This window comes from Seriola aureovittata, chromosome 16 (assembly GCF_021018895.1).
Source record: "Seriola aureovittata isolate HTS-2021-v1 ecotype China chromosome 16, ASM2101889v1, whole genome shotgun sequence".
NCBI lineage: Eukaryota > Metazoa > Chordata > Actinopteri > Carangiformes > Carangidae > Seriola > Seriola aureovittata.
The window spans coordinates 5,903,832-5,930,740 of NC_079379.1; the positions used below are offsets into that span (position 1 = coordinate 5,903,832).

General features: G+C 40.1%; 1 protein-coding gene across 5 annotated transcripts in view; it reads left to right on the forward strand.

Moving 5' to 3' along the window:
• The window catches only part of LOC130183481 (collagen alpha-1(XIV) chain-like), a 166,195-nt gene that overhangs the window by 74,207 nt on the left and 65,079 nt on the right, over positions 1-26,909 (forward strand). For all 5 annotated transcript variants that reach the window (XM_056398934.1, XM_056398936.1, XM_056398937.1 and 2 more), the window contains 8 exons: positions 4,399-4,528; positions 9,235-9,357; positions 10,361-10,510; positions 13,433-13,549; positions 18,061-18,210; positions 21,048-21,122; positions 24,884-25,023; positions 26,641-26,764. In XM_056398934.1, coding sequence (XP_056254909.1) covers positions 4,399-4,528; positions 9,235-9,357; positions 10,361-10,510; positions 13,433-13,549; positions 18,061-18,210; positions 21,048-21,122; positions 24,884-25,023; positions 26,641-26,764 — 1,009 coding nt within the window. The remainder of the gene's footprint in view (positions 1-4,398; positions 4,529-9,234; positions 9,358-10,360; positions 10,511-13,432; positions 13,550-18,060; positions 18,211-21,047; positions 21,123-24,883; positions 25,024-26,640; positions 26,765-26,909) is intronic.

Sequence of the window (26,909 nt, forward strand, 5' to 3'; positions counted from 1 at the left end):
GGTCTGGGAGTGTGGTGCTAAGCCAGCAGTTGATGGAGGCAGCACAGTCAGCTCCAGAGTGGACTGTAAGTAATGTTTCAGCCATCAGTCACAGATCTAAATGGTTGTTATTTTTGATTGGCTGATATCTTTAAAAATAGAGAGACACAGACACAGACTGCTGACCTGTGTGTTCGTGTTAAGTGAGTATATTATAAAGTAGTTTTATATAAAGTGAAATGAAATGCATGTATGATCATTATAAAGTCTGGCTTCAATTCATGACCTCGCCATCTGCGTTGCCAGTTTTCCCTCTCTCCAAAGTGTTTCTTTGTATTTGTCAGAGTTTCTGTACAAGTTCATGCAGACTTGCGTCTGTGAAGATTGTTCTCATTTTTTCTATGGGAAGTAGCATACACACATTTCAATCCTCATTTTTAGTGTATATAATGATTATAAATGAAGCCCCAGGTCTTAAGTAGGGGCAGGATGGAGTGCCACCTGGACCTGGATCTGTTGGACTTTGTATTGCCATTGACACGGTGTCACGTGAGGTACATTTCATGCTCTGGATTCTTTAATGTTTTTAAATTATTTAGAACATCCAGTTCATTTATTTTCTTTTTTCTTCAAATCCTTGAAGAGTTTCTGTTGGACTGCAGTACTGTCAGTCTGACAGATGTATTGTCATTTTGCTTACTAGTAAAGTCGACTTAAGTTGACTCCCATCATCTGCGCACTTGACTGTTCTCCGTGCAGTTTGCTTTCAAGCCTTGTAGCTCAGGTGAATCAAACTTAATATTCTTGGCCTGTGCAAAGCCTCTGTCAAAACTAGATTGGGTTTCTCAATCTCATAAATACTTTATGAAACCATGTTTGCATTTACAAAGTGGTGGAGTAAAGAAAAAATGAGTGTAGTTGGGGCTGGTTTCTTCAAACAGTGTGGCTTGGTGACAGTTTAGAGACTTGCTGCCTTTTTCATCAGACTGGGCTGAAATTGATTTGTCAAGGCCCGCAGTGTTTGTCTGACTGACACGTCTGAGAGAGTGATTTTTTTTTTTTTTGGGGGGGGGGGGGGGGAGTCAGGCTAGACTGTACATGCTCAGAATGCAGAACGGGCCTGACAGACGAACAGACAGAGACAGGCAGATACAAAGAGTGTTTTAGAGAGAGACAGAGGAATGAAAGGACTCAGGTTGTCTACATGCGCACACAGAACTCAACCTTTAACATGTTGAAATGTTTCTCCTACTCAGAACGAAGCAACTTCAGCGCTGTTCACCGAGGGGTAAAACGAGTATCAAGCAGCAGTCATAGGTGTGATACCACTGAACACTGACATGTTTGGAAATCTGTTTAACTGATGGATGAATATTATATTAGCCAAAAGCAGACATCGCCATCTGTTTTATTTTTTCTCAACTGTTTCTCAATCATTTAATTTAGTCAAAAATGACTGACACAACACAAGAAATGATAATATGAATCGATAGATAATTAGAACTTATAACAGATTTAGAGCGAGGAGCAGGGAGTGAGAAAGGTAGAGGGAGGAGCAGGAGAAGAGTTGGAAGCAGAGAAAAGGGAGAGAAACGTAGTGAGCAGGGTTAAGAAGCAGATTAGCTCCGGTTCACCTGGACGGATGAGTCATTTAGGGGCCAGTTTTAACAAAAGGCCACAAAGTTCACAGACAGGTGAGGAGGAAACCTGCACACAATTAACCTCAGCAGCACCTGAAAGTCTCAAAGCATCACTGGAGCTACACTCACTCCTCCACCTCTATTAAAAGGCTGATGGGTTTTTTTTTTTTTTTTGGTACTTGGTACTTATGAAAACTTAATTTACTTTCTCAGTTCATTCAAGAGTTAGTCTGAGAGGAAGTACTGGCATGTCATAAATTGATATGAAAGAAGAATCACTTCCAGGTCCTTTCCATTGGTGCAGGGACACGACTGTTTGATTGCATTTGCATTGACCTTTGCAAGTCCCGTCTCAAACACTGACAAAACACCTGGAAAATAAAACTCTTTTTCAGAACAAACTTTAATCCAATGGAGGTCCCTATTAAAGCTGTCAGCATGTTCTCCCCTGCAGAGTGTGGAGCCTACAGTCAGACTGTCCTGCTGTTACAACATCTGCCATCAGCACATCACCTTACATTGTTTGATCTCACAGCATGTGTGCAGTGTAACATTAATTAAAGTAATGAGAACCCAGTAAAAAAAAAAGGAAAAAAACCTACTGAAATAAAAAAATGAAAATAATGATCTAAACAGTTTTCACATCCCTAAGTTTCCACATTGATTCTTTCTGGCTCTCACCTGTGAAGTGATGTGCTTTGTCTTCCTAACAAACCCTAACAAACAAAAAAAGAAGACCTGGGTGGTTAGCACGTCAATCACCACGGCTGGAAAAAAGAGTATAAAAATATTGAGCTTACTCTTTTTTTCTAGAGCTCAACTTCATAGATATTTAATACCCACATAACATACAATCCTGGCCCACCCATATGTTCTATTCTAACAAATTTAAACCACTAAGGGACCTTCTTAGTCTCACCAGTTGTATTTCTTGTTGGTTTTGAGCCAAATTTGTTCAGGCAGGGCTACACTAGTGAGGTGGTATATGCTTAGGATTAAGATTAGTTCGGTGATGGCGTCTTTTGAATGTTCTTTTATGTTCTTCCTGTGGGGTTCAAAGGGGGGGGGGGGGGTGCTGCTGCCTGGAGTGCACTTTTGTAAGACAAATACCAAAAGGCAGACATTTCAGGAATATGAGTGGTTATGAGAGTGACAAAGGATGGGGTACCAGAGGGTGTAACTATGAGAAGGAACTTAACTTTTTGTACCTGGAATGTTAATGGAATTAATGAGCCTGTAAAACGAGGCAAAGTATTATCCCATCTTAGGGAAATGCAGGCTGATGTGATTTATTTTTGACAGGAAACTCACCTGGTAAACAAAGCCCATCAAAAATATTCGACTAAATGGATTAATCAGGTGTATCACTCTAATTTTTCTGCCAAGGCCTGAGGGGTGGCTATTGTCATATGCAAAAATGTTCCCTTCCTACATCATTCTACTACTGCAGATAAAGAAGGGAGATATGTTTTAGTCACACGTGAGATTCAGTCCACCCCTATCACACTGCTTAATATATATGAGCCTAACTGGGACGAGTATATTAGATAAGCATGCCATTTCATTTTTATATGGTATATTGCAAGATCACGATCAAGTGAATACAGGACCAATTAAAAGGAAGTGGGAGGAGGAGCTGGGGTTGGAGATAACGGAGAGGTCTGGGAGAGGGCACTGCAATTTGTAAACCAGTGTTCTCTTAATGCAAGACACCATCTAATACAGTTTAAAATTACTCACAGATTACATTATTCAAAGGTGAAACTGAACAAAATCTACCAAGATCTGTCACCTATCTGGGATAAATGCAACTATGCAGAAGCCGACCTACTGCACAGTTTTGTATTGTGTCCAAGGTTACAGGGATTCTGGTTGGAGATTTTTTCTTTTTTTACAAAAATCTTGACAGTGCAAATGAAGCCTGATCCTGTCATCATCTTATTTGGCGTTTCAGAAACTTCAAAAAACCTCTCAAAAGCTCAATACCGCTTTCTGTCTTATGGTCTTCTCTGTGCTAAGAAACTGATTCTGCAGCGTTGGAAAGGGAAGGAACTCCCGTCTTTCAGCCACTGGATAACGATACGAACAGATACCCTTCACCTAGAGAAAATCAGATATGTCTTAACAGACAGATTGGAGAGTTATAGGAAGATCTGGGGAACAATGATCACCTTATTGAAAGGAAAGTAAATTATTTGTCACTCGGGCAGCTTTAACATATATCACTACTAGGTAGCATACCTCAGAGCCAGGAGGGCGGGTGGGTTTGTTTGTTTTATCATTATTACTATTACTGTTGTTGTTGTTGTTATTATTATTATTTGCTATAGATGCTTATGTTTTGTCTGCTTGTGGTTGTTTTTCTTTTCTCTTTTTCTTTTTATTAAGTTCGGTCTTTTGTCTCTACATTATTGCTCTCAAGTTTGTTTGTTTTTTTTGTCCGTCCTGTAATAATGTTCTTAATGTTCTCACCGTTATTTTGTCATATACACATATGGAAAAACCCAAGGAAGCCTTGTTTTGCACAATTTGTAATAACCGTTCTGGATTTCTTTTTTTGCTTCCCAATGAAAATATTTAAAACACGTTTGATCGACAGGTGAACTTTGGGAGGCGGAATACCACATAACGCCTTTTAAGAAGACGTTAAAGAGACCGCTGTTGCTCAGTTTGCCTTTCTGACCCAATCAAAGTCACTGCATTTGTGCCGGTATTTGCAAACAGTTGGTTTTCTGTCACTTGGATGATGAATTTAACTTCAGCTCGTTTCTGCTTCCAGAGGACGGTGCCCACTGGGCAGAGCAGCCTGGTTCTGCAGCCTCTTCTGTCCGACACCGAGTACAAAGTTAGCATCACTCCTGTTTACCCTGATGGAAACGGACCAACAGCAGCACGAATGGGACGGACACGTGAGTCATATTCGTGTTTAATGTGTTTTGACCACTGGTCTTTTAATTTAGCCGGTTCAATTTCTTTGCTTTCATTTTTCATTCAGAAATCATTTATAACACAAAATAACACAGTGAAGTAAAATAAAAACACAAACAAACAAACAAACAAACAAAAGATGGTTTATTTTAGAAGACTCTCTGGAGGAAAAACATCATGTTTTGGCTCCTGGCGAACTCCAGGAGTCATTTGGACAAATAATCCCAGCAGATCTGACGCTGTGATTTAAGAGCAGAGATGAGAAGCTGCTGTGGATCAGAGCGCAGACCTCCTGACCCTCCCGACACTCTGACATCTTGTTGCTCTGATCTCCAGTACAGCTGTAGACACACAGAGCAAGGTATTAAGGTTTTTTTTTTTTTGCAGAGAAGTTGCTGTCAGGAAGAAATGAGGGAAAAATGACAGGAAAGAGATGGAAGAAAAAAGGAAAGAACTAATAATAATGTAATGATATAGAGTAATAATGTAATAATGTTTATTTTTCTTGGGATGTTTTTTATTACATATCTCCCCTGTACTTATTATTTCTCTCTCACTATCAGCTTTTAATATTTTTTACATAAATGAAAAGGATTCATTTCTGTCATGAAGTACACGGGGGAACCTGGTAATATCAGACCACAGTGAAGTTAATTAGTCTTTAAAATAAACATTGTCTGTGTAAAGATATTTTTAGATTAAAGCGAGATGATGAATGTTTTAGCCACTTAATTGCATTGGGAATGTTATTCATACAGAGTCTGTTGGGAATATTGGAGCTGCGCTTTCAGTTCAAAGCATTAGTTTGACTGGAATATCTATTGTAATGTAGCTGATAATTGCAATGACTATTCCCCTCAGTGAGGTCTTGTTATATTTCAGCAGCACCTCCATTAACTGGTAAAGGTATTTAAACACAAGCAAATGTTCTTAGTGAAGAAGGTTCAGGTGCTTCCTGCTGATTACACTCCAGACGATTTCAGGGGAGGAAAAAGAGATAGCAAGCTGTCTTGATAGCTCAGTGTACAACATTCATTTTCTTCACTGTGGAGCTGAAGACAGAAATATGTGGGAAGCATTCTTTCCTCTTTTGTCAAAACGTGACTGAACGCTGTGTGAATGCACCAGCAGAGGCTAATGATTTTCTCTGCTGCCAAGTGCATTACAGAACAAATACTCGGCTTTCATGGAGGAGGAAACACTAAATTCAAGACATTCATCTTTCCACTCTGTCCCATCATGTCTCCCTGTGCAGCGCATTACACACATTAGCAGGCACTAACGACATTCTCTGCTTTTTAAACGATGGGGTCTCCGACAACCAGTAATGATGAATGGTTCCTGTTAGCGAGAGAGGGATGAGATGATCGCCCAGGGAGAAGCGACAGGGAATGCAGAGAGGGGTATGATTGGGTTTTTTAGAGTGAAGATAGATGATGTGACAAAGGGAGCCAGTGTAATCTGGGGATTTGAACCTATGAGGGATGGGGTGAACGCTGAGGGAGGCATGACAGGGAATGCAGAGGGGATGATTGGGTTTTTAGCCTCAAACTGAAAATAGATAATGTGACAGAAGAGGCAGAATAATCTGAGGATTTGATCCACTGAGGGATGGGATGATCACAGAGAGAGGTGTGGGAGAGAATGTAAAGAGGAAAGAGGAAAAAAAAAAGGATAATGTGACACAAAAGTCAGTGCAAACTGGACATTTGAATTTATGAGCTGATGTCTGACAGGTGTGACAGAAAAAAACAGATGTTTGGAGGAGATATGAATCTGTGAGAGCTCAGCTGGTTCCTGAAAAAGAGGTGAAGTTACAGTGGAAAGGAAGATGGAGAGTTTTCCAACCTACCTGCATAGGAGGAAAATTTACTCAAATAAATCGGTGTCTTTTTTAATGATTTTGGTATTGGGACAAGGAAAGAAAATGATTATTATTCTGACAGAAGACTACGTTTTGACTGTATGAGGGATGTTGAAGTCGCTGAGGGAGATAAAGGAGGGAACCCACAGAAGCTGATAGCGGATTAGAGGTGAAATAAGTAAACATACAAAATAGAATTAGACATAGAACCAACAAAATCACTCAAACAAAAAGTGGTTTCTTATTTTCTTTTATTCCTGAAATATTCTAGTTGCATGAAAATGAAATAATTAACAACAGCAAACCTGTCATATAGTGATATCTGGACTTTATGTTCTTACTAGTAACAACAGTAGGGTATTTTACTACTCCACTTCAGTAATGTTTGCACTCTGACTGCAGCACATGGTGACATTTTTCATTTGTCCTGAAAAGATTACAACCACCAGCGTATAAAAAAAAAAATTCCAGATTTCGCATGGCAAGCTAAAAATCAAAAAACCAGCTTGGGAACTCAATGGTGCTTCACCACATCTACATTATGTTTGCATTTCCATTGCATCTGAACAACTGTGAAGACTGACCCATACCTGCTATGGCCTATAGCAACCAAAACTGAGTCTACATGCACAATTATTATCCAAGTTCCCAAGAAGAAGTTCCCCAGTCGAGAGGGTTTCATTAAATCAGCGGTTTCTCATTACTGTTCGGCCTGAAGGGTGAAGACATAGAGGGAGGAATGGCAGAAAGAGCTCAGAGGATGATGGTAATTTTGTCAGCACCAGTGAGGACACAACAGAAGAGGAGAGTATAAGGTGGGGATTTGAACATATGAGGGTGCAGTCCACACTGAGGAGGGCGGATGTATGACTGAATGCAGAGCAGATGATTGGCTTTTTAATAGTGAAGCACTGTGGAACACGAAGAGGGAAAATGAGGCTGAAGAGCCGGTATAATCTGGAGGTTTCAGCTCGTAAATGGTGAGGACTGATACTCAGGGAGGAATGATGGAACACAGAGAGAATGGGATGGGAGGTTTTTAGCATTTTAAATGCTGGGATTTGGACCTGAAAAAGTCTCAAGTTTCCCATTAACCAAAGGGATCCTGAGAGGATTTGAATAAATCACGGTTCAGGAGGAACAAAATGGACTGTGGAGAGGTTAGAAATGTATGTGAGCGCACAGATGGGTTCAAAATCACACATCCGTCAAACAATTTAAAGACCCCCTTCAACGTTAACCTTGTTAACATGTCCACATAGTGTTTTTTATAGATGATGTATGATACAAAACATGTCATGAGAGAAAAAAAACGGATTCCGACATCCTGGGCTTCGTACTCCACATGCCTCCGAAACCAATCCCATCAACTTGTGGGCTAGGAGTTTCCATATCGTTTCAGAATAGCGCGAAGCCAGGTGTAGCAAATTATCAGCATTCCGTAAGCTAAGGTAACAAAGGGACAAAGGTTCGTCTGAAATCTGCAACATTAGCTGTTTTTGGATAATGTTGGGGCTAGTTGTTCAGCTTCGCAGTGAAGCCGAACCTTCATCATATCTATTACTGTTACATTTCTAACAATGTAGAGAGCGATACATGAAATCCATTCCCATTCTGATACAATGACTTGTGGGGAACCTCGTACAATTTGCTTTTCTTCGTCTTCGTAGTCGGTTTCCGGTTTAAACACCATATACCTGAATTACTCCTATATGAACACTTGCCGTTGTGTAGCGTATAGTTGCTTGTAACACAGAAAACAAGCAGTACTAAATGAGGCAAAGGCGTGGAGTTACATCCAAACCATCTTAAGACCATGGAATAAAGTTGTAAATTTGTAATGCTGAGCAACAGAGATGAGTGTTTTGGGGTTCAGTCGATGCCAGAGGAGAACTTTAATACCATCCTGCCATTAATTCTGTTTTCCAAACTTCTGTCCCAGTTGTCATCCTAATGATAAGTCCTCTGGATTTAATATCTGTCTGACGGACTAATTCGGCTGCAAACTTTGTACCAGCGGAGGGACTTAACATTTTTTTACTGTGCTAACTGTTGAAATTGTATTAAGTGTTATCAAACTTTTATCCTTCTGTGACTCTTACTCATTATCTTCCTCTTGCCAACTTGGTTTTTTGGTTTCTTTTCAGTTTCTCCCTGCACTCTTCTCCCTCTGCTGTGTGATGACAGTTTCCATTATGAAAGCACTTTATAATCACTCTGACATGCTGGAAATTACATTTTTAGAAAGTATTTTATTAATACATATATTTAGTTGATTTCCTTTATAACTATGATTTTGGTTTATTGTTTATTTCCTCTTTATCTTATTCATTACCGTTTGTTTTCTGTATTTTTTTCACCTTTGCTCTTTCATTTCATTTAACATTTTTCTACCCCCCCTCTTCCCCCATCCCCTCCCTGTTTTGTTCTCTTTTCTCTTTTTATTAATGATTTTTCTGTCAACTTTACTGTGTGTCTCGCTGTGTTTCCCTTTCATCTTTTCATCTTTTTTTCTTCCTGTCACTGGTTTGAGTCCAGACGGAGGCCCTTGTGCTTATCACCATAGCAGCTGATAAAAACACTACAGGGTACTCCTACATCAAAAGAGCCACATTAATTCATTAAAAAACACAAACGCTTGCCTATGTTATCTATTCACTTCCTCTTTTAATATACTGTCTTTTCAAATAAATGTATGAATGTATAAAACGTGCCCTGATTGACATTTTATTTTGCCAACATTTCAGAAATTCAGTTAAAATTTAAGCAACAATTTGATAGAAACATAAAATCTGTCTTTTCTGTCTCCCCATCCCTCCTCAGTTCCTCTCTCAGCTCCTAAGAACCTGCGAGTGTCAGAGGAATGGTATAACCGCTTCAGGATCAGCTGGGACGTTCCACCTTCACCCACCATGGGCTACAGAGTCGTCTACCAGCCTCTAACTGGTAATTTACACACACATGATGTATGCTCCTGCACAGAAACTGTACCTGTCGTATTAAAATACACTCAGGGCATTTAAATTGGTTCCAACACTGTCTGTACTTGTAGGAAACTGTTATAACCTGAAATTTAATTGTCGGCATCTGAAAAACTTCTACTTGAACAAGACTAAAAAGCTATAATCCCTCAAAGACATCTAGAACATATAGTGTACATCACACTCGATTATGTATATATGTTGGATGGAACATTGTTATATCGAGGATTTACCTATTGCTACCAGAAGTGCCTAAAAGTGAGTTTAGATTCATGTTCCCCGGAAGATATTCTGCAAATGATGTGGAAAAGCGGTGGTGCTAGAGGAAAGGTTACAGGAGCAACAAGATCATCATGATTATCTGTTACAAATAATTCCTCTGAAGTGTTTGACGAACAGGCCAGTAAACATCGTCCCTGGGCCTGAAGACTTTAATACCTGCAGATATTAAAGTCTTAAACTGTCCATCATGAATCGTTTTATAGGAGTGCAGTGGTGAGCAGTAGAAACCTCTTTTAAGGAAACAAACAAGAAAAAGCATTGGATATACTTGCTATTGAGAGAGTACATGAACAGTTTCCGTTTGTCTATATTACTATGTTTCTGAAAGGGATCGGTGGGCAATCAATTTTAAAGAAACCTATGAACTAACTTATACATAATATTAATGAATCTGAACACAAATTACAAACCTGAAGATGAAATTCTTTTCTCATGAAACCACCAGGATACAACTAAAAGACACATTTTCTCTTCCCACTCTGTCATATTTTTGTGCTTTTTCCACCACTTGTTTCTGTCTTCTCTCTGCCGGTGTCACCTTTTCACCTTCAATCACAAGTTTCATTTTCCATACTCTCCCACTAACTGGATTGAAGTGAGTGATTATCTCTGAACCCGCTCCTTCCATTCACTCACCATTCGATCCTCCTTGACGTGTTGTCTTAATTATCCCGCCCCCTCCGCAGCCCCCGGGCCAGCTCTGGAGACCTTCGTGGGGGAGGACGTGAACACCATGCTGATCGTCAACCTGCTGAGTGGGACGGAGTACAGCGTCAAGGTCATCGCCTCCTACACCACTGGATCCAGCGAAGCCCTGTCAGGGAGGGCCAAGACCCGTAAGTCCATCACTGTTACTCAAATGTGATGTCGCAGCTTCTTTGTGGTGATTTGAGTCTCCTGATAGATTATTTATTTTTCACCCAAAATATATTCAACAATAAAATGCAGACAAAACTTAAAAATGATATTAATCATTTAAACAAATACAATAGAAAAATATAATGTATAATATTGCTTCTCCACAGTTTAATGACTTAATTACACAGAGCAAACATTAATATGAACTACAAATAATGTCACTTTTGTACAATCATCATCTTTTCATCTCTTCTTTCTTTTTGTTGCCCATTCTGATTTTCACTGATTTCACTGAAAGATTATTTTTCACTGGACCTCCATGACGGTGCCACCTGAGAAATTTGGGTTGCAACTGAAAACTTTCTTTTAAAAAAAAATGTCTTTTTGCACTGGCATAATATTCCATTGTTTAAAGGAAATAGAAGTATAAATACTGATAAAACAAGATCATTGTTCTCCATCATAATCAACTCTCATTAGACTAGTATTGATTTGGACTAACATGCCTGCTCTCAGACCATTTTGTCAGTAACTTTGTTGTTTGGTTGGCGTTTTCTCAACCCGATCATTAATATACCTTGTTGTCTCTCTTTCTCTGTCCGCTGCACTACTTTGAACACAAGTGGATAAAACGATCTCCTCTAATCTAATCAGAGACACAGCCAGACACCGCCAGACGTCAATATCTTGATATCCATCCGACACTTTTAACCTGATTACATCCCAGCCCTGGAATGAACTGTCGACTCAATAGATTTAGTCGTCTCACTGGTGATGTGGACACTTCCCGAGGCTCTTTGAGCATCTGCTCCAGTTCGATCAGTCAGTGGTTCTCAGAAACAATCATTTGAGTAGGAGCCTGGATCTCCCTCCCCTGCATGATAATTAACCACTTCACCACAGGCTGGACTGTTGGTGAAGCAGCCCTTTTCGAAACCGAAAGGTCTCCGCTTTGATCTCCATGACGGCCGAAACGACCGACAGAGAACATGCGTCCTTTTCAAGTGTCCTTGAGCAGGACGCTGAACTTCCACCCTTTCATCCATCCTCATTTCTCTCTGGATAAGAACTCTCGAAATAAGTGTCAGCTAAATGCCTTAACTTGTAGTTTTAAATGGAGCGTGTCCTTTTGCGTTGGAGCCACTTTTTCCATCGTCTGCATAACAATTAAGGTCTTGATTTGAAGGACAAGTTTAAGGGGGTTGGAGCAAAGAAAAAGAGGAGAGAAGAAGGGGGGAAAAAAAGCTGAAGAAGATGGAGAAAGGAAGAAGAATGATGTAGAGATGGATGGAGTTGAAAAGAGAGTAAGATCATATGAGGCCAGTGGGATCCCAGGAGGTGAATGGAGTGTCGATCATATTACTCAGCAGCATGTTAATGAAGCCAGCGGACCAGTAGAAATCAGTTGACTGATGTGTCAATGTCACACGCCAGCACAAGTATCAAAGTTGTTGAGGACAGAAAGGAGACTGGAGCTTCAGGTCTTCATGTAAAACCTTTTCACTTATCGTTTGATTTAAATTCTGTCAACCTTAATCATCCACTGGTAGATAAACACGGGTATTTAATGAATACTGACACTCCAGCAATAAGCAAAAATAGCTGCGGATGTTGTTGCTGTGTTGTTGTGGTGGTAGAATATAATCACATTTGCTGACTGAGAGCAAACCTTCAAGTGCACTTCTATGGATACAGAGTCTGAAGCAACTCTGGTAGCAGAAGGGAGACCGCTACTGTGACGGCTCCTGACGGGTTGGAAGTGAGTCACTGCCCAAGTGAAGAAGTTCAGGAGTAAGGGTGAGGTGGAGTGTGAGATCGACCGGTGGATAGGTGCCGTGTCAGCAGTCAGCAGTGATGTTAACGCTATACTGGACTGTTGTGGTTGTTGTGGGGCTGACATTTTCCCCAGTAAAAAGCAATCAATTAAAAATCTGTTCTCAGCCTGTTTGGTTATTGTTTCAGTGTCTGTTGATGTTTCTCAGAGTTGTGATATTGTGTCTACCACTACCTGCACTATGCTGCTCAGATCTTGAATCAAGAATCCTTTTACAATCCTCTATTCAAATCACATGGTTTGACTTTGCATAAAGATGCGGAGATACATTATGTATTTGTAGGGAGTCGAAAATAAGTCAGATCAGATATTTGGCTCAAGTGGAGAATGTTCTGTTTTGTCAGAGGGAATATAAAATATAGTGTGATGAACAAGGCCATTATCAAGTCACCGAAACATGCGTGCTAATGTCTTTGAACTCCGAATAAGTGATGCTTTCAAAAGTCGGGCGATGAAAGTGCATACATACCATTTGCATAAATAGAGTGTGTGTGGGTTTGTTTGGGCGTGTGTGTGTGTGTGTGTGTGTGTGTGTGTGTGTGTGTGTTTAGAAGTGTGTATATAAGCCGCACTTCTGAAGCAAAGACAGTGCAGCTTTATTTCTCCCTCTGTTTGAAAATAACTCCATGAAAATGCACATCGGTGTCCTTGAAGCCAACTGGCCAGATGCTTTCATATGTGTCATCTGCAAACACGGCCGCAAATCCAGCTTTATTAGAGCAGCGGCATGTGGAGAATATTTTTGTAGCGTTTGTACAAAGAAGGTGGAGTCAGGCTGGAAATAATATGGGATGGGTCAGTAGTGCCCTTCATAGCTGACTGTCATAGACTGAGAGATGTGGACAATGTCAAAAACACACTAACCACACCATTCTATAAGCTTTATTACCCCCCCCCCCCAAGTAGTAGTACTAGTTTGAACTTGGAAAAACTCAAAAACTGAAATTCCTGAATCATTTCTTGACTTGTAAATGTGTTTGTGAACGCTTACAAACTTCTCTCTCCAGTGTTGCAAAGGTGTCGTCCTTAAGTTAACGTTACTTCCTCTCCCTCCGTCTCTCTGCAGTGTACCTGGGGGTCACCAACCTGAGTGCCTATCAGGTGAGGATGACGGGTGTGTGCGCCCAGTGGCAGCTCCACCGACATGCCGGCGCCTACAGAGTGGTAATCGAGTCCCTGCTCAGTGAGTACATGCACAGCCGAACGTGTTCTCTCCATTTCTTTATTTACACGTATTTATCTTGATCTTCTTTTAAACAAGTAAGAGACAAAATTCCTTTCCATTAATTTGATTTCAAAACTCAGTGACTGAATCTCCTGTAACGTTCAGAAAATCCTGAGAATAAATCCAGTGAGCCAGTTTCCATGTAGACCACATGTACAGCCAGTCCTGTAAGTGGCATGTTCCTGTGAAACCATAGTCGCACACCAAAAGCTACTTTTCTATCATGCTCGCACTCAAAAATACATCTCCTAACAACTCGTACATTTACACATTTAGATCTTGAATTTTGTGTATTTACTATATTTCAGGATTACTTTTGCACTGACTTTATGGACAACAGCTTGGCTCAGTGGCTGCATGCAGGAGGAGTTGGAAGGTTTTGTTTTACCACTTTTCACGCTGTAGTCTTTGTGCTCAGCCGTGTTGGCGCACAGAGATCAAAATAATATCGACCTTTAGTAAATCCGGGAACATGTTGGAGGTTTCCTTTATGAAAAAGCATTTTTCTGTCTGTGTGTTTTTGTTGGTGTTTGATTGTTGTTTTAACGGGTTAGCTGCATAACGAATTCCTCCTTTTGAGATAATGAAGATCACCTAGACCTTTATCCACAGGGGACATGTATGAAAATGCAAATAAAATGCACACACACACACAAATGCTCATTCCTGGCTCTCTAGATTATCTGGTAGATTTTCAACCGAGCCTGCCAAGGTTATTTAACGTGACCGTGCATCACTAGCGCTCCATCAAGTATAAAAGTGGGATACGTAATGCTGTGTGTGCAGCTGTAATTCTCCGCCTCAGATTCTTTTCCATCACGCTCCTACGCTGCATTTCTGCACTGGTAGGGGGCTCATTCATACTCGCATGCTTACATTAGTGGGAGTTTCAGTATGCAGCACAGAGAAAGTGTCCAATTTTCTGAATCCCTAAACAGCCTGCGATGACAAAGATATTGTTGTATCCCATCAGAGACGTGCTGAGAGTCTTAAAGGTTTAGCTGTGCAGACAAGGAAGGCTTACAGACTCCAGCCCGGGTGACATTTACATTTGCTGTGTGAGGTAAAATACAGGGGGAAAAAAGGCCAAATGTTGGTATAATGGCTGCCAAGTGTATTGGGATGAATTGTTCTTGGTATAGGAATGACAGTAATGACAGCTTGTTGTGTCTGTTCTAAGCTTTAATGAAAATAAGAATAGAAGAATAGAAATGTATAGAATAGAACAAAGATGGATAGAATTAATTTCTTCTCATCAGCTTTCTCTGAAGTTTCGGTTGTGCCTGCAGCTTGTTCTCTGATTGTGAGAAGAACAATTAAAACAAAACGAGCACTTCTATTTGAAGTTCCTCTTTGTTGAAGCCAGTAGCCGTGTTTGTATTTCATCAGGAATTGTTAAGAGAAGTCACATGTGAAATTGTGTTATTGGACCCTAAAATATATCAGAAGTTCAGAATTTCATTTGCTCTTGCTGATGGTAACATGTTTTTTTGTTTATAGCTTGACAGTGAATGTTTAAGTTAGTGAAAGATGGTGGTTTAGGTTAAATGTAAATAAACACATTATAATGTATTCTGTATTAAACCAGACCAGGATGTGTCCCTGTACTGTCCCTATAGTGAATACTTTTCCATTGGTAATATTCTCGATTTATTGTTTAATATTATGACAAACTTCCGTGTAATTCATGCCGGCACATTTCTGTCCTTCTAATGTATAAATATATCGATAACAGCTGGATATCCAGCTATAATGGTCAAACTTTATGTATTGAAATGTTAAACGTTGAGGGGGGAAAACTACAGATCTGCTGCACAGTAGACTCCTGTTGGCCTTTAAGAAAACTTAAACAGCTTGAAACCCTTAAATTTCCGCTTCGTGTCTTTGGATTACTTTCAGAGTCTCAATTAAACTCTATAAAATTCTGTTTCTGTTTGACGTACTTTGATGTATTCATCTCCCACTCCTGCTGTCAAAAGGGGCTCTGCACCAAAGTCACCTCCACAAAACAGCCTTGCAATTATTAAAGTCATTTTCCCGGTGCTGATTCTCCGCAGCCACCGGGCTCGGCGCCAGCAGAAATAATTGTGTATCTTCCCATTTGTTTGAAACTGGTAACATCAACACACTCCAAAATACCAAAATAAAATCAAACAACAGATGGTGTGGCCCCGATTCGATTGCACACGTCCACCACTCAGTCACCACCTCTAAGGTGAGATTGACTTTTAATACAGCCGTCATCCACCAAATAGGAAAGTAATGGCTGTTATTCATCACCTTTAGGCCTACAGCAACAGCGCTGCCATCATTAATGTCATATAAAAGGCACATATTATTGCAGTTCCCTTGAGTTTCTTCAGGCAGCTCCGAGGTATTGGTTCTCTCAACACACAATAGAGCTAAATGAGGATTTATGTCAACGCAGCTGGTAAATAATTACTAGAGGAAGAAAGAACTGCGGAAGAAAGAGGGAAATGTTAAGTTATCCTGTGTTTGATGAGAGATTGATATAGAATCATTAATATAGATTCAGAAATCAAACCTTTCCCTGTGCAGAATAATTAGATACCCCCTGCTGAAAATAACACATACATATCAGCCTTCCCAGACATCTGAAAAATCCAGCCTGTGCACTGATGAACAACGTGGACCGTCACAAATTAGAGCCACAGCGGAAATGATCTCTATTGCATTTTCAAACTGTGTGTGATTCTATACTAATACTGACTCAATTCTTTCTTTAGCACCAAATGCAGCAAACAGTAAAGAGCCTGAAGGTTGGCACTGAATGTTTGGTCGGATGCCCAAACTTGATCAGTCTGTCTTTGATCATGTATTTCCTGATCATAATCATCATTTTGGTATTTTTATATTCCAACTCACAGTTGTGTGTTTCAAAATATCCACAACGAGCTAAGAAGAAGTTTTGAGCTGTTACAACATAATCAGAGCTCCTCGCCCTCTGTACTTAATGTGAATAGTTTGTTAGGACATCTAGGTTTGTGTATCAGTCTTATTACAATAAAATTATTCATACAATTCATTCATATCATCATCATTCAATTAGTCATTTATTTACCTTTACTCACCTTTACTTTCTTCACTTAAATTAAACAAATCGAGTTTTCGTGGTGACGTACAGTTTCTGTGTCTGTAATGAAATGTAGATATTCGACTGGGAGATGTAAGGAAACCTGTCTAATGTTACAGGGTCACACCCTCACCACATGAGCTTCCAGCTGCCAGCAAGTTTACTAAAAGTGTTTAAATATCACGTCTCAGTGATATCAGATCATTTACATCAGCAGATTAAAAAGTGAATCTTTGTTTGGATCATAATAATCCATGTCCTTATATTCTGTATTTAATACATTTTGTAAAATGAGTTCCCAGGACTTGATGAAATGAACATGTAATTAGCTTATGACGTTAAAAAGACATGTATTTGATGCCTCCACAGAACCTGAATACATTCCACATCCGCTGTGACAGCTCAGTCGAATGTTCACCTGTCCACTTCCTGCAGGAGTTAAACAGACCTGTGCTCGACCACACACCCTGCATCTATGAATAAATGCATGAAGTTTTGTACTAAAATCAGTTTGTTTGGATGTTGGTTTATATTGTCAGTTTTGTTATAAGCTTCAGCTCTAATAATTGACTTGGCAGAGCGCTGCAGTTATTTGAGTCATTAAAATGTTCCACCTGCCCCCTGTGATGAAGTTGTAGAAGTGAATGCATTGTGTTTTTTGAATAGCGAGTTTTCCTTAAAAAAATATATTTGACATGGTGCCAGTCGACCTTGACCACGAGCATGGAGCGAACAACAGCAACAAAAACATGTTGATTATTTCAGTAATTGGATTTGGTCCGTCAGTTAGTCCTGACTGCTGAAAGTTTAACTTTATCAGGCCAGAAACACAAACTGAGCAGCTGACAAAAAAAATCATCCCTATGTAAGAGACGTTTAAAACATATTCTATACTCAATGTTATAAACACAGGAAACTAAACAACAGCCTCCTTCATCAGTCCCTCAGTCTAAGTGGGAGCTCATGACTCACTTTGAGAGCAATTGACACATTCGGCAAATGATGAGATCCTCAACAGTGTGAAACACAGCGGAACATCTGCTTTTTTACACCCTCTGCCTGTGGAGTTTGGTCGAAGGGGCTCCCGTACTAATCAAAACTGAGCTGCAGTGTAAAGGTCCTTAATGAATGAACATCGGGCTGGACACTGTTGATCACTGTTTTATCTGTCTCACTCTGAAGCACTAACAGGAGAGAATCGATACAGTGATTATGATACTTTTCTGATAAAGGGCCCACTTTGAAAGAAAACTGTTCGTAAATGTACACGTACACAACTTTGGTTTGCTGATATGTCCAAATAAATAATGACTCCTGCACAAACAGCAGCTTTTCCAGACTGATGAAGGAGGTGATGTTTGTGCTTTTCCTGCAGACGGTCAGAAGCAAGAGACGAAGCTGAGTGGAGGAGCCAGCAGACACTGTTTCAACAACCTGAAGCCCAACACTCAGTATAAGATCAGCGTGTACGCACAGCTGCAGGACGGGACTGAAGGACCTGCAGTCACGGTTATTGAAAAGACACGTAAGTACGCGCACACAGACACACACACACACACACACACACACACACAGGTAACACTTTCAAACACTGATAGAAAATGCAGAAGTCTGTGCATCACGTTGGACTTCTTTTTCTTTGTGTTGACAGAATTCGAGATTTAAATCCGGACATATACAATTAAGAACTGAATCACTTTGGACAACATTTTCTGGGCCAATGAGCAAAAGCAAAACAATGAAGATGTTTAAGAATAATTTAAAAAACAAGGTGTTGTAGACACCTGACGCATGTTTCTCTCTTTGTCTTTAGGCGTTTTAGTCGCTTGTTTGTGAGAAATTAGACTTTTTCAGAACACCTGCTGTGTTTCAGTGACCAGAGATGGTTGGTAGGTGAAGGACAGGTTTCTGTCGCAGTGTGAGACAAGAAGAGAACTGTCAGTCATCTGTTGTTGAGCCTCTTAATATCTGATTCAAGCTGATTCATCCAGGCCTCAGTGAGAGAAGTGAAAATTGAGCGATCCCTTTGGGATTTTTAGGATTATCTGATTCTGAAGAACTCACACTTCACAGGCGTTTTAGAGCTGACATACAAGCAAACACTGTATACAGCTTGTTCGCACAAACACACATTGCAGTTGTCTCACACAAGCACGCTCTCACACACACCACTGACACATCTAAAAGTACTTTACCTCCTCCATACAATGTGCCAAACGCACCCATACATGTGTCATAATAACAATATAGCAGAAACACAGGCTTGACAAACACAAACACGCATACGCAGACTGCTGCCAGCTGTCACTGAGTAGAATAGAAGCCCGACGCAGGCTGAGAGGAGGATCACGTCATTTTCAACATGAAACATCTTTTATCCTCACGGGAGCGACGAGAGCTGGATCCTCTTCTTCTTTTCAGAATGAGCCGTTTGTTCTGCACCGGGAGCTCCAAACACTAATCAAGACCCACTGTGTGGAGACGAGGGAGGGGAGGGAGGCTGCCGGGGAGGGTGGGCTTTTTTTTTTTCTTCTTTTCAATGAGCACCATGTGCAGTGTAATCTTCCAGTGTTAAAACATAAATTCTCCCCTTTTCTACACTGATTTTTAGTTGTTTGAGCCGTTTTCCTGTCACTTAACATTTTACTCACTAACTTCAACGAGCTTCTTCAACCTCATTAGAGTGAATGTGAAATGTGTGAACACAACAAGGTAATAGTAGTACGTACAACATCTAATGGACAGATTTCATAGCAGGTCTTTTGTCACTTTCAAATGTCCATACAGAACATATATATATATATATATGATTAGATTTTGGTGGTCAAAGGTCAAGTCCACTGTGACCTCACAAAACATGTTTTTGGCCATAACTCATTCATACGCTAATTATGACACAATATAACTCCATTATCTATGAGGACAAATGGTCAAAGGTCACCAGTTCTGTTGTTAGTGTTCAACCAGCAGTGGGACGTGTGGATAAAAACCTGTAATTCTACATCATGAAATGTTCTGCAAAATCAACTGATTGATGAAATTATTAATGGATCAAATAGTAAGTAAGTGACTAGGTAAGTAACTCCAATAAGTACTAGTAATCGCTGTTAGCCTGCTGCCTTTCTAGCTCGTATCAAATGTGTTCAGAGAATAAGTTACAAAGATTTTAGTGTTTTTTCATCAGGCATCTCTTTGTTCCAGTGCACAACAGTTTGCTATGAAAATTTAATTCCAGACTTAAATGCGCTCCCAGCATTCAACCAAATGAACATGCAGTTTCGACAACATCACAGTGAAGTCAGTTAGAGTTATTTTGTTTCTGCAGAGTCATTGTTCTGCGTTGTCCTGCCAGGCAATTAGAATTAAAATTTGACAAAAATCTTAGCAGGCATCATGTTTCCTGAGATGGATTAGCTGTCAGGAACAAATTTAGAGCCTTTGCAAGTTCATTTCCATCGAAAAATGAAGTGAGGACAAAGAATTCAGAGGGAAGTTGAAGAGGCAGGATGGATGTAACGAATGTGAAAGACAGGAATTGAGAGAAAAATAGTGTTTCTGGAGACAAAGAGATGAGAGGCCGAAGAGATGGCGAAAACAAGACAAAGACGTAATCACAGAGACAAAAGAAAGGAAGATATAAAGAAAGAATGTTCCATTCCAAGAGCAGGTATTTGTTTGCTTGTAGCTGCTCCCCTCTGTACTGTAGCTCTGCGAGCCTCCACAATGATTTATTGCTTTGTTTTGATGCAAATGAAAGCCAGAGTCTTTTCTCCAAATGACTATCCCCATCGCTGCAGGCAGCCGCTACTGAACGCTCCCTACCTGCCATCACAAGTAATTCACAGCCTCAGGTAGCTGATTTACTGCCTAAACAGCACTGAATGAACAATTCATGTTCAACTCCTTACATTCATGTGTGTGTGTATGTGTGTGTGTGTGTGTGTGTGTGTGTGTGTGTGTGTGTGTGTTTGGGAGGGGGGCCGCTGGTTTATCTACCCCCCCACCCATCCACACACACACACACACACACACACACACACATACACACACACATGAATGTAAAGAGTTGAAAGCAAAGACGGTTGAAGTTTGACTGTGATCAATCTACCAAATTATACAGGAGCTAAAATCACAGAGCTGAACGTAGTTATTTTACACATTCTGTACGTTATACGTGTGACTGTGGTGCGTCTGAGGCCGGGGTTTTTCTCTTCAGCCCCACTCCTACGTTTTAATTTTGTCTTTGGATGGGGATTTAATTTTGGGGTAATGCAGCATGTGGCGATCGTTTTACGGTTAATGTGGTCATAATTGCAGGTTTTCATGTCCTCGTGAACGTGTGTGTCTTGTTTATTCTCTCAGTACCCATCCCGACCCCGGCGCCAACCAGGCCCCCCACCACCACCCCACTACCCACAATCCCCCCAGCCAAAGAAGGTAAGAGCTGATTTTATCGTTGTGTTTTTCTTGTTTTTTTTTGTGGCGTCGGTGTATTGGTTTAAATAATGATTGTCTGTGTTCCACTGGGGAATCATGATGGATTAAAAAACATTTTGACTGTTGTTGATATAGACGAAGCAGAGCGGTGAAAACTGGAGTAAAGTGGAGTCAAAGTACCAGTCAATCCTATACATATTTATTCCTGTCCCCTTTCATTTCTTACATCATCTTACATCTTTCCTTGGTCGTCCTGGTCTCAATTTATGTTGTTGGGTTGTTGTGTTGCTTAGGTTACTTGCTTGGGTTCTTATGGGTTTATATGTCGCTGTTGTTGTCTGGGTTTGTCTGCCATTGTTCTCTTGTGTGTTTGTGCTTTTATGTCAAAGCACTTTGTAAACGGCGCTATATAAATTAAGGAATTATTATTGATTATTATTATTAAGTACATTTACTCAACATTGTAGTACAGTATAGTTTTCATGTAATGGTTCTTGAGTATTTTATTCAACTTTATACACAACATTTTAGAGAGATCTTTTGTATTATTTTTACTTAATTAATCATATGATCATCTTTTGAAATGTTATTGCTCTTGTATAAATTACACTCATAAATTAAACTACCCAGCAATATATATAAATACATATCATTTATATTTTTGATGAAGGACTTTTATGTGATTTTAAGCTTTCAGTGTTTCATAATGATAACTGTCTTCTTAAGTAAAACATATATAAAAAATAAGACCTTTTTCAGGGTGACACAATACACAAAATAAATTGTATTTTTTGTTCAGCAATAGTCAACAAAAATGCTGCGTTTAAGAGAAAATCTCTGAATGATTTAGTTCATTTAGTTTTTTTCCTCTGGATGTAACTGTTGCACTTTGTCACTGACTCAGTGGCTAAGTTTGGCTCACATTTCGCCCACATTTCATTTCATATAAATCAAAATGAGAAATGTTACTTGTCAAAGTCAAGAGTTTGAGGTGTGAGGATGACAGTTTAGTGTCAGCGCATTGTACGCATAGAGTAAATAAGCTTTAACTGTTCTCCTCCCACACAGTGATGTGTCATACACACACACACACACACACACACACACACACACACACACACACACACACTGATTTCTGACATCTGAGTACATGCTCAAAAGTATCTATATATGGTGGAGAAATGAGCCATAATTTTCATTTCCAATTATCACACACACACATGACATGAGATAACGGACAACTTAATTACTTCATTTACTAATTACAGGGAAACGTTTTCAACAGTGAATCAAAAAGGTTGTGTAAAATAAATGTCTTCAATGCAAACTTTGGATCAGCTGCAGCAGTTTTCATCTCCGCAGACGTGTAATTCACATTCTTCACATATCTGTCAACACAGAATCAACAGTTTCATTTTCACAACACTGCGTATCTGTTTTATAGCTGTGAGTGGAGAATCAGCTGAAGTACAGGGACCGGTGTGAACAGTTCATATGTGTTGGTCTCATCAACATGTTGCTGATGTCCCCCCCCCCCCCCCCCCCATCTGTCTTTAAAAGAATATTTGAATTGTCAATCAGCCGGTAAGAGAAGGAGCCTCTTAGAAATGAGAGAGAGTGGTGAGTGAACCTCTCCTCACTGGCTGCAGTCATATGAATTCATACAAGCTACATACATCAGAGTTCACATTATACAGAGCGTGGTTGTAACATATTGGATATTCAGCTGACCTCATAACCTCTGATGCTGCCCCAGCGTGAACAGAAGCAGGAGGCTTGCTCAACAACGCACGATGCTGAGCCGACCAGATGAATCACACATGCATAACAACACCGGAACAGATTTATGTTAAGAGTATTTTTCCAACCTTAAATGAAGCAAGCCACCGTCTATCACGTGTCGATAACCTGTCATTTCTCCTCCATGTGCAGCACAGAATATAATTGTAATTATACAGAAGATAGTTCTTTATGACTCTGGCTGTGTGTTTGGACTCCTCTTTCCTGCTGCGCCAATCAGACGCCTCCCGATGGTGTCGTGTGATTGTTATGAATCTAAACATCTGCACATTACTGTACATTCACTTATATGATTCATTTTTGCCTTTAGTCACTAAATTAAAGGTTAGTCTGCACAACTAAAACAAAGGTTCATACATTTTTACTCTTAAATGAATGAAAACTTAAAGGCTTCATAACCATCACATTTTCATGAATAAAAGCTTCAGATTGTTCTGTTCAAATTTACACACACTAACAGTTAGAATCATAACTTTTCCCTTTTTCAGCTCAGAGTCCGGCAATTTCTATTTGTCATCGTGACGCATTTAAGTGTATCTGTTGTGATGATGTACGCACAACCTGTCATGAACTGCATTTAAACTGGATTCCTTTTCCTTCGCCTGTGAGATGTATTAATCCACAACCTGTCAGCTCTTTTGACTCACTCCTCTTCCTTTTCATAACTGGCCGCCTCGCTCCCTCCATCTCGTATCTACCAGGAGCCACAGAGGTTTCAGCGTGACAGCAGAGTCACGGCGATGGCTGAACCGAGAACTTAAAATAAATCCACAGTAGAGCCACAACCCTCACAAAACTTGATTAATGCCAGCCATAGGCTTTTATTGTGAAAGAAAATCATTTTTTTTTCTTTATCATGTGCAGATGATAGAATTAAAGCTGTCAGCTGATCAATCCGGCACCAGCTGACCCTTAAATGTGATTTTATGAGAAGGGAAAGGGAAGTGATTGGAATGATTGGTGAAGAGTGGCGGAGGCAACGCTCTGTTTTGCATTTAATGAGTTTAACACAGTTTCAATCGTTTTCAAGTCGAGACCTCTTCAGGTCTAATCAATCAAAGGTTTACTTCACTCAAAAGCTGATTTTCTTTTATTCTCGAGTCGTTATCCATCAAAATCAAGTCACAGTTTGTTGTTTTGAACAGCAATAAATCAGAAATTAAAGCAAAGTTATAAAATAAGAAAAACAAAGACAAGAAGAAGAGAAATACATGAGCCTCACAAAATTTCACTTTCCACAAACAAGTTTCTTTTTTTTGGTCCCTTTAGTTCTAAATAATCCAAAATTAATGTGTAGCTCATTTAATATTTATATTCAAAGAACCTCAGTTTCAGTCTGAAGTCAAACTGGACAAACTGTTTATCCTTCATTTCTTCAGTCACCCTTTATTCCTTCTATGGCTCTATCACTCTCTGTTACATAAGATCCCACTTTTATAATTTCATTGGGGGAAAGAAAAACATAAAAACTGAACATGAATGACATTATACCAGATGGTGGATCATACGAGCGCAAACAGCAACCAGTGTCAGTGTCAGGAATCTGAGTGAAAGAAATATGTATCAAGCTGATACGTCATTAATTAATCCAGCAAAAATATTCACATTAATCTTTTTTAGCCACGGGAGCATTAAAATAGACTTTTGTATTTAGAGCAGATAAAGCCACATAAGATGCTCTTGTCTTCTTTCTGTGCGTCATTGTCCTTCTCCTTTCGCTCACCTACAACCTCCTCCATCTCACCCCTTCATCCTGTCGCATCGCCATCCATCCTTCTTTTTTTTCCCCATCCTTTATCACATCGGCCTTGTCAACAACAAAAATGTGAACAGCCTCTGACGGGAGATGGAGATAAAAAAAATGGCCTGTATGCATTATAAAAAGTTTGCTGGGTTTGTTCCTTCTCCTCAGATTGCCTTTTCTCCTGACCTCTTTTCCATCCCACCCTCTCTCTGTGTAGTCTGCAAGGCGGCCAAAGCAGACCTGGTCTTCCTGGTGGATGGCTCCTGGAGTATCGGTGATGAGAACTTCCTGAAGATTATCCGCTTCCTGTACAGCACCAGCGGAGCTCTGGACAGGATCGGGCCGGATGGCACACAGGTACTTTCTCTTCTCACTCTCCGGCGTTCTTGAGAAAGTGATCTACGTGTAGCTCATCTGTTATCCTGAACTCTTGGTGTCACTGTTTGACTGACAGGTTATCAACAGGCGTGCACAGTGCAGAAATACCTCAGAAATACCACTGGACAACCTGAGACTCGGAACTTTATTTTCTTTCAGGCCCAAAGAAAAAGCTGCACTTGCTCTGTGGTGGCAGGAGGAAAGAGAGCGTCAGTGGCAGACCACTATGCAGTGCTCTACCGACTGTGCTTTGTGCCATAAACAGGGCACTGCACAATATATAAACAATATTTTCTTCATTTTAATTGGTGGAGGCACAAACACAAATCCTGGTCCAAAATCACACGACTGTTTATATTTTTCATGATTTAAAGGGATTTGTATGATTTTCATTACATTTTTATTTAAGTAAAATGTGTGCAGTGATGCCACTAATGAAATGCTGACAAACCTGTCACCTGTTCAGTTACTCGTTTAGTCTCCTGAGCTTAATTTTACGTCGTCTTTTGGTCAAACAACAAATGAAAACTAACCTTGAACACTTCACTGTGTCCCCTTCACCTCTAAAACCAGCCGCTCTAAATTACAGCAGAACATGAATAAGCTACTTTCTCAGGACAAACTAGCACCAACTATGTTATACCTACAGCTGCTGTATTCTTTACAGCTGTAGTCATTTACGTGTAATCACTGTTCCCATGGTGATCCCAGGTGGTTGAATCCCTGTTCAGTTGAGATTCTCGTTTCTACGTTCTGCAGCAGCATTCTTAAAATAAGTTCCGCTAAGCTGCTGCCACTCACAGCTTTTGTTTTATACAAATAAAGCATATTCCTGTGTGGTCTCCCAGGTGGCCGCAGCCCAGTTCACCAGTGAAACAAACTGTATCACACAGCTTTCCTCTCTTTCTGCCGTGTTCTCCTTTCCTCTCTGCGCTGATTCAAACTCAATTTTAGTCCCATCACCAGGAATAAAATCCAGCTCAGTTCATCTTAAATACAGGGAACACAATACATAACTCTTTTTAATGATAGAAAGTGATTAATTAATGTTGAATCATCAGCTTGATTGCTGTAAACAAAGAACACCATTACTGAAACACTCAGTGAAACCCAGTGTTTCAAACTTTGGAGGGAAATCTATAGCCAGAGGGCGCCCTTCTTCCACAGAACAGGAACGCACACAAGAAGAGCAAAAGGGCTTTTGGGAAATGTAGTGCTGTGTGACTTTTTTTTTTTTTTTTACAATCATTTTACCAAAATGTCGAAGTGTAATTGATATATTGAGGTGAGTAACTTAACACCCGCTGACGGCTGTGGCGCTACATCATGACATCACTGATGAGTGCGGTTACAGGTGCAACAGAGCACACTCCCGACCACACCCACCCATTCCCAGCAGGTGAAACAGGTTTGAAACGGTCAACCAGAGAGGGCAGTAAAAGACTGTGTGTATGAAACTAAAAGTACCAACATGGATATAGGTCACAATGATCAAGTATAAAAATGTCTTTTTTGTAATTTGGATGAATTGACAATTTAAAGTAACATTTTTTTATTGTAGTTATTGATCAGCTCTCTTCCTGTACTGTATGACAGGTGGCCATGGTCCAGTTCAGTGACGACGCTCGGACTGAGTTCAAGCTGAACTCGTACAGCGACAAGGAGCGACTGCTGGACGCCATCAACAAGATTTCCTACAAGGGCGGAAACACCAAGACTGGTGAGTACACACAGCGCAGACCCACCGCTGTGGAAGAGAAAACACAACATAATGAGGAGAACTGCGGATCTCTTCTATGGTAGAACTGTGTGAGTTATTGTACTGTGACTGCAGCTGATAAAATCCAACTTTTCCCCAGAAGACA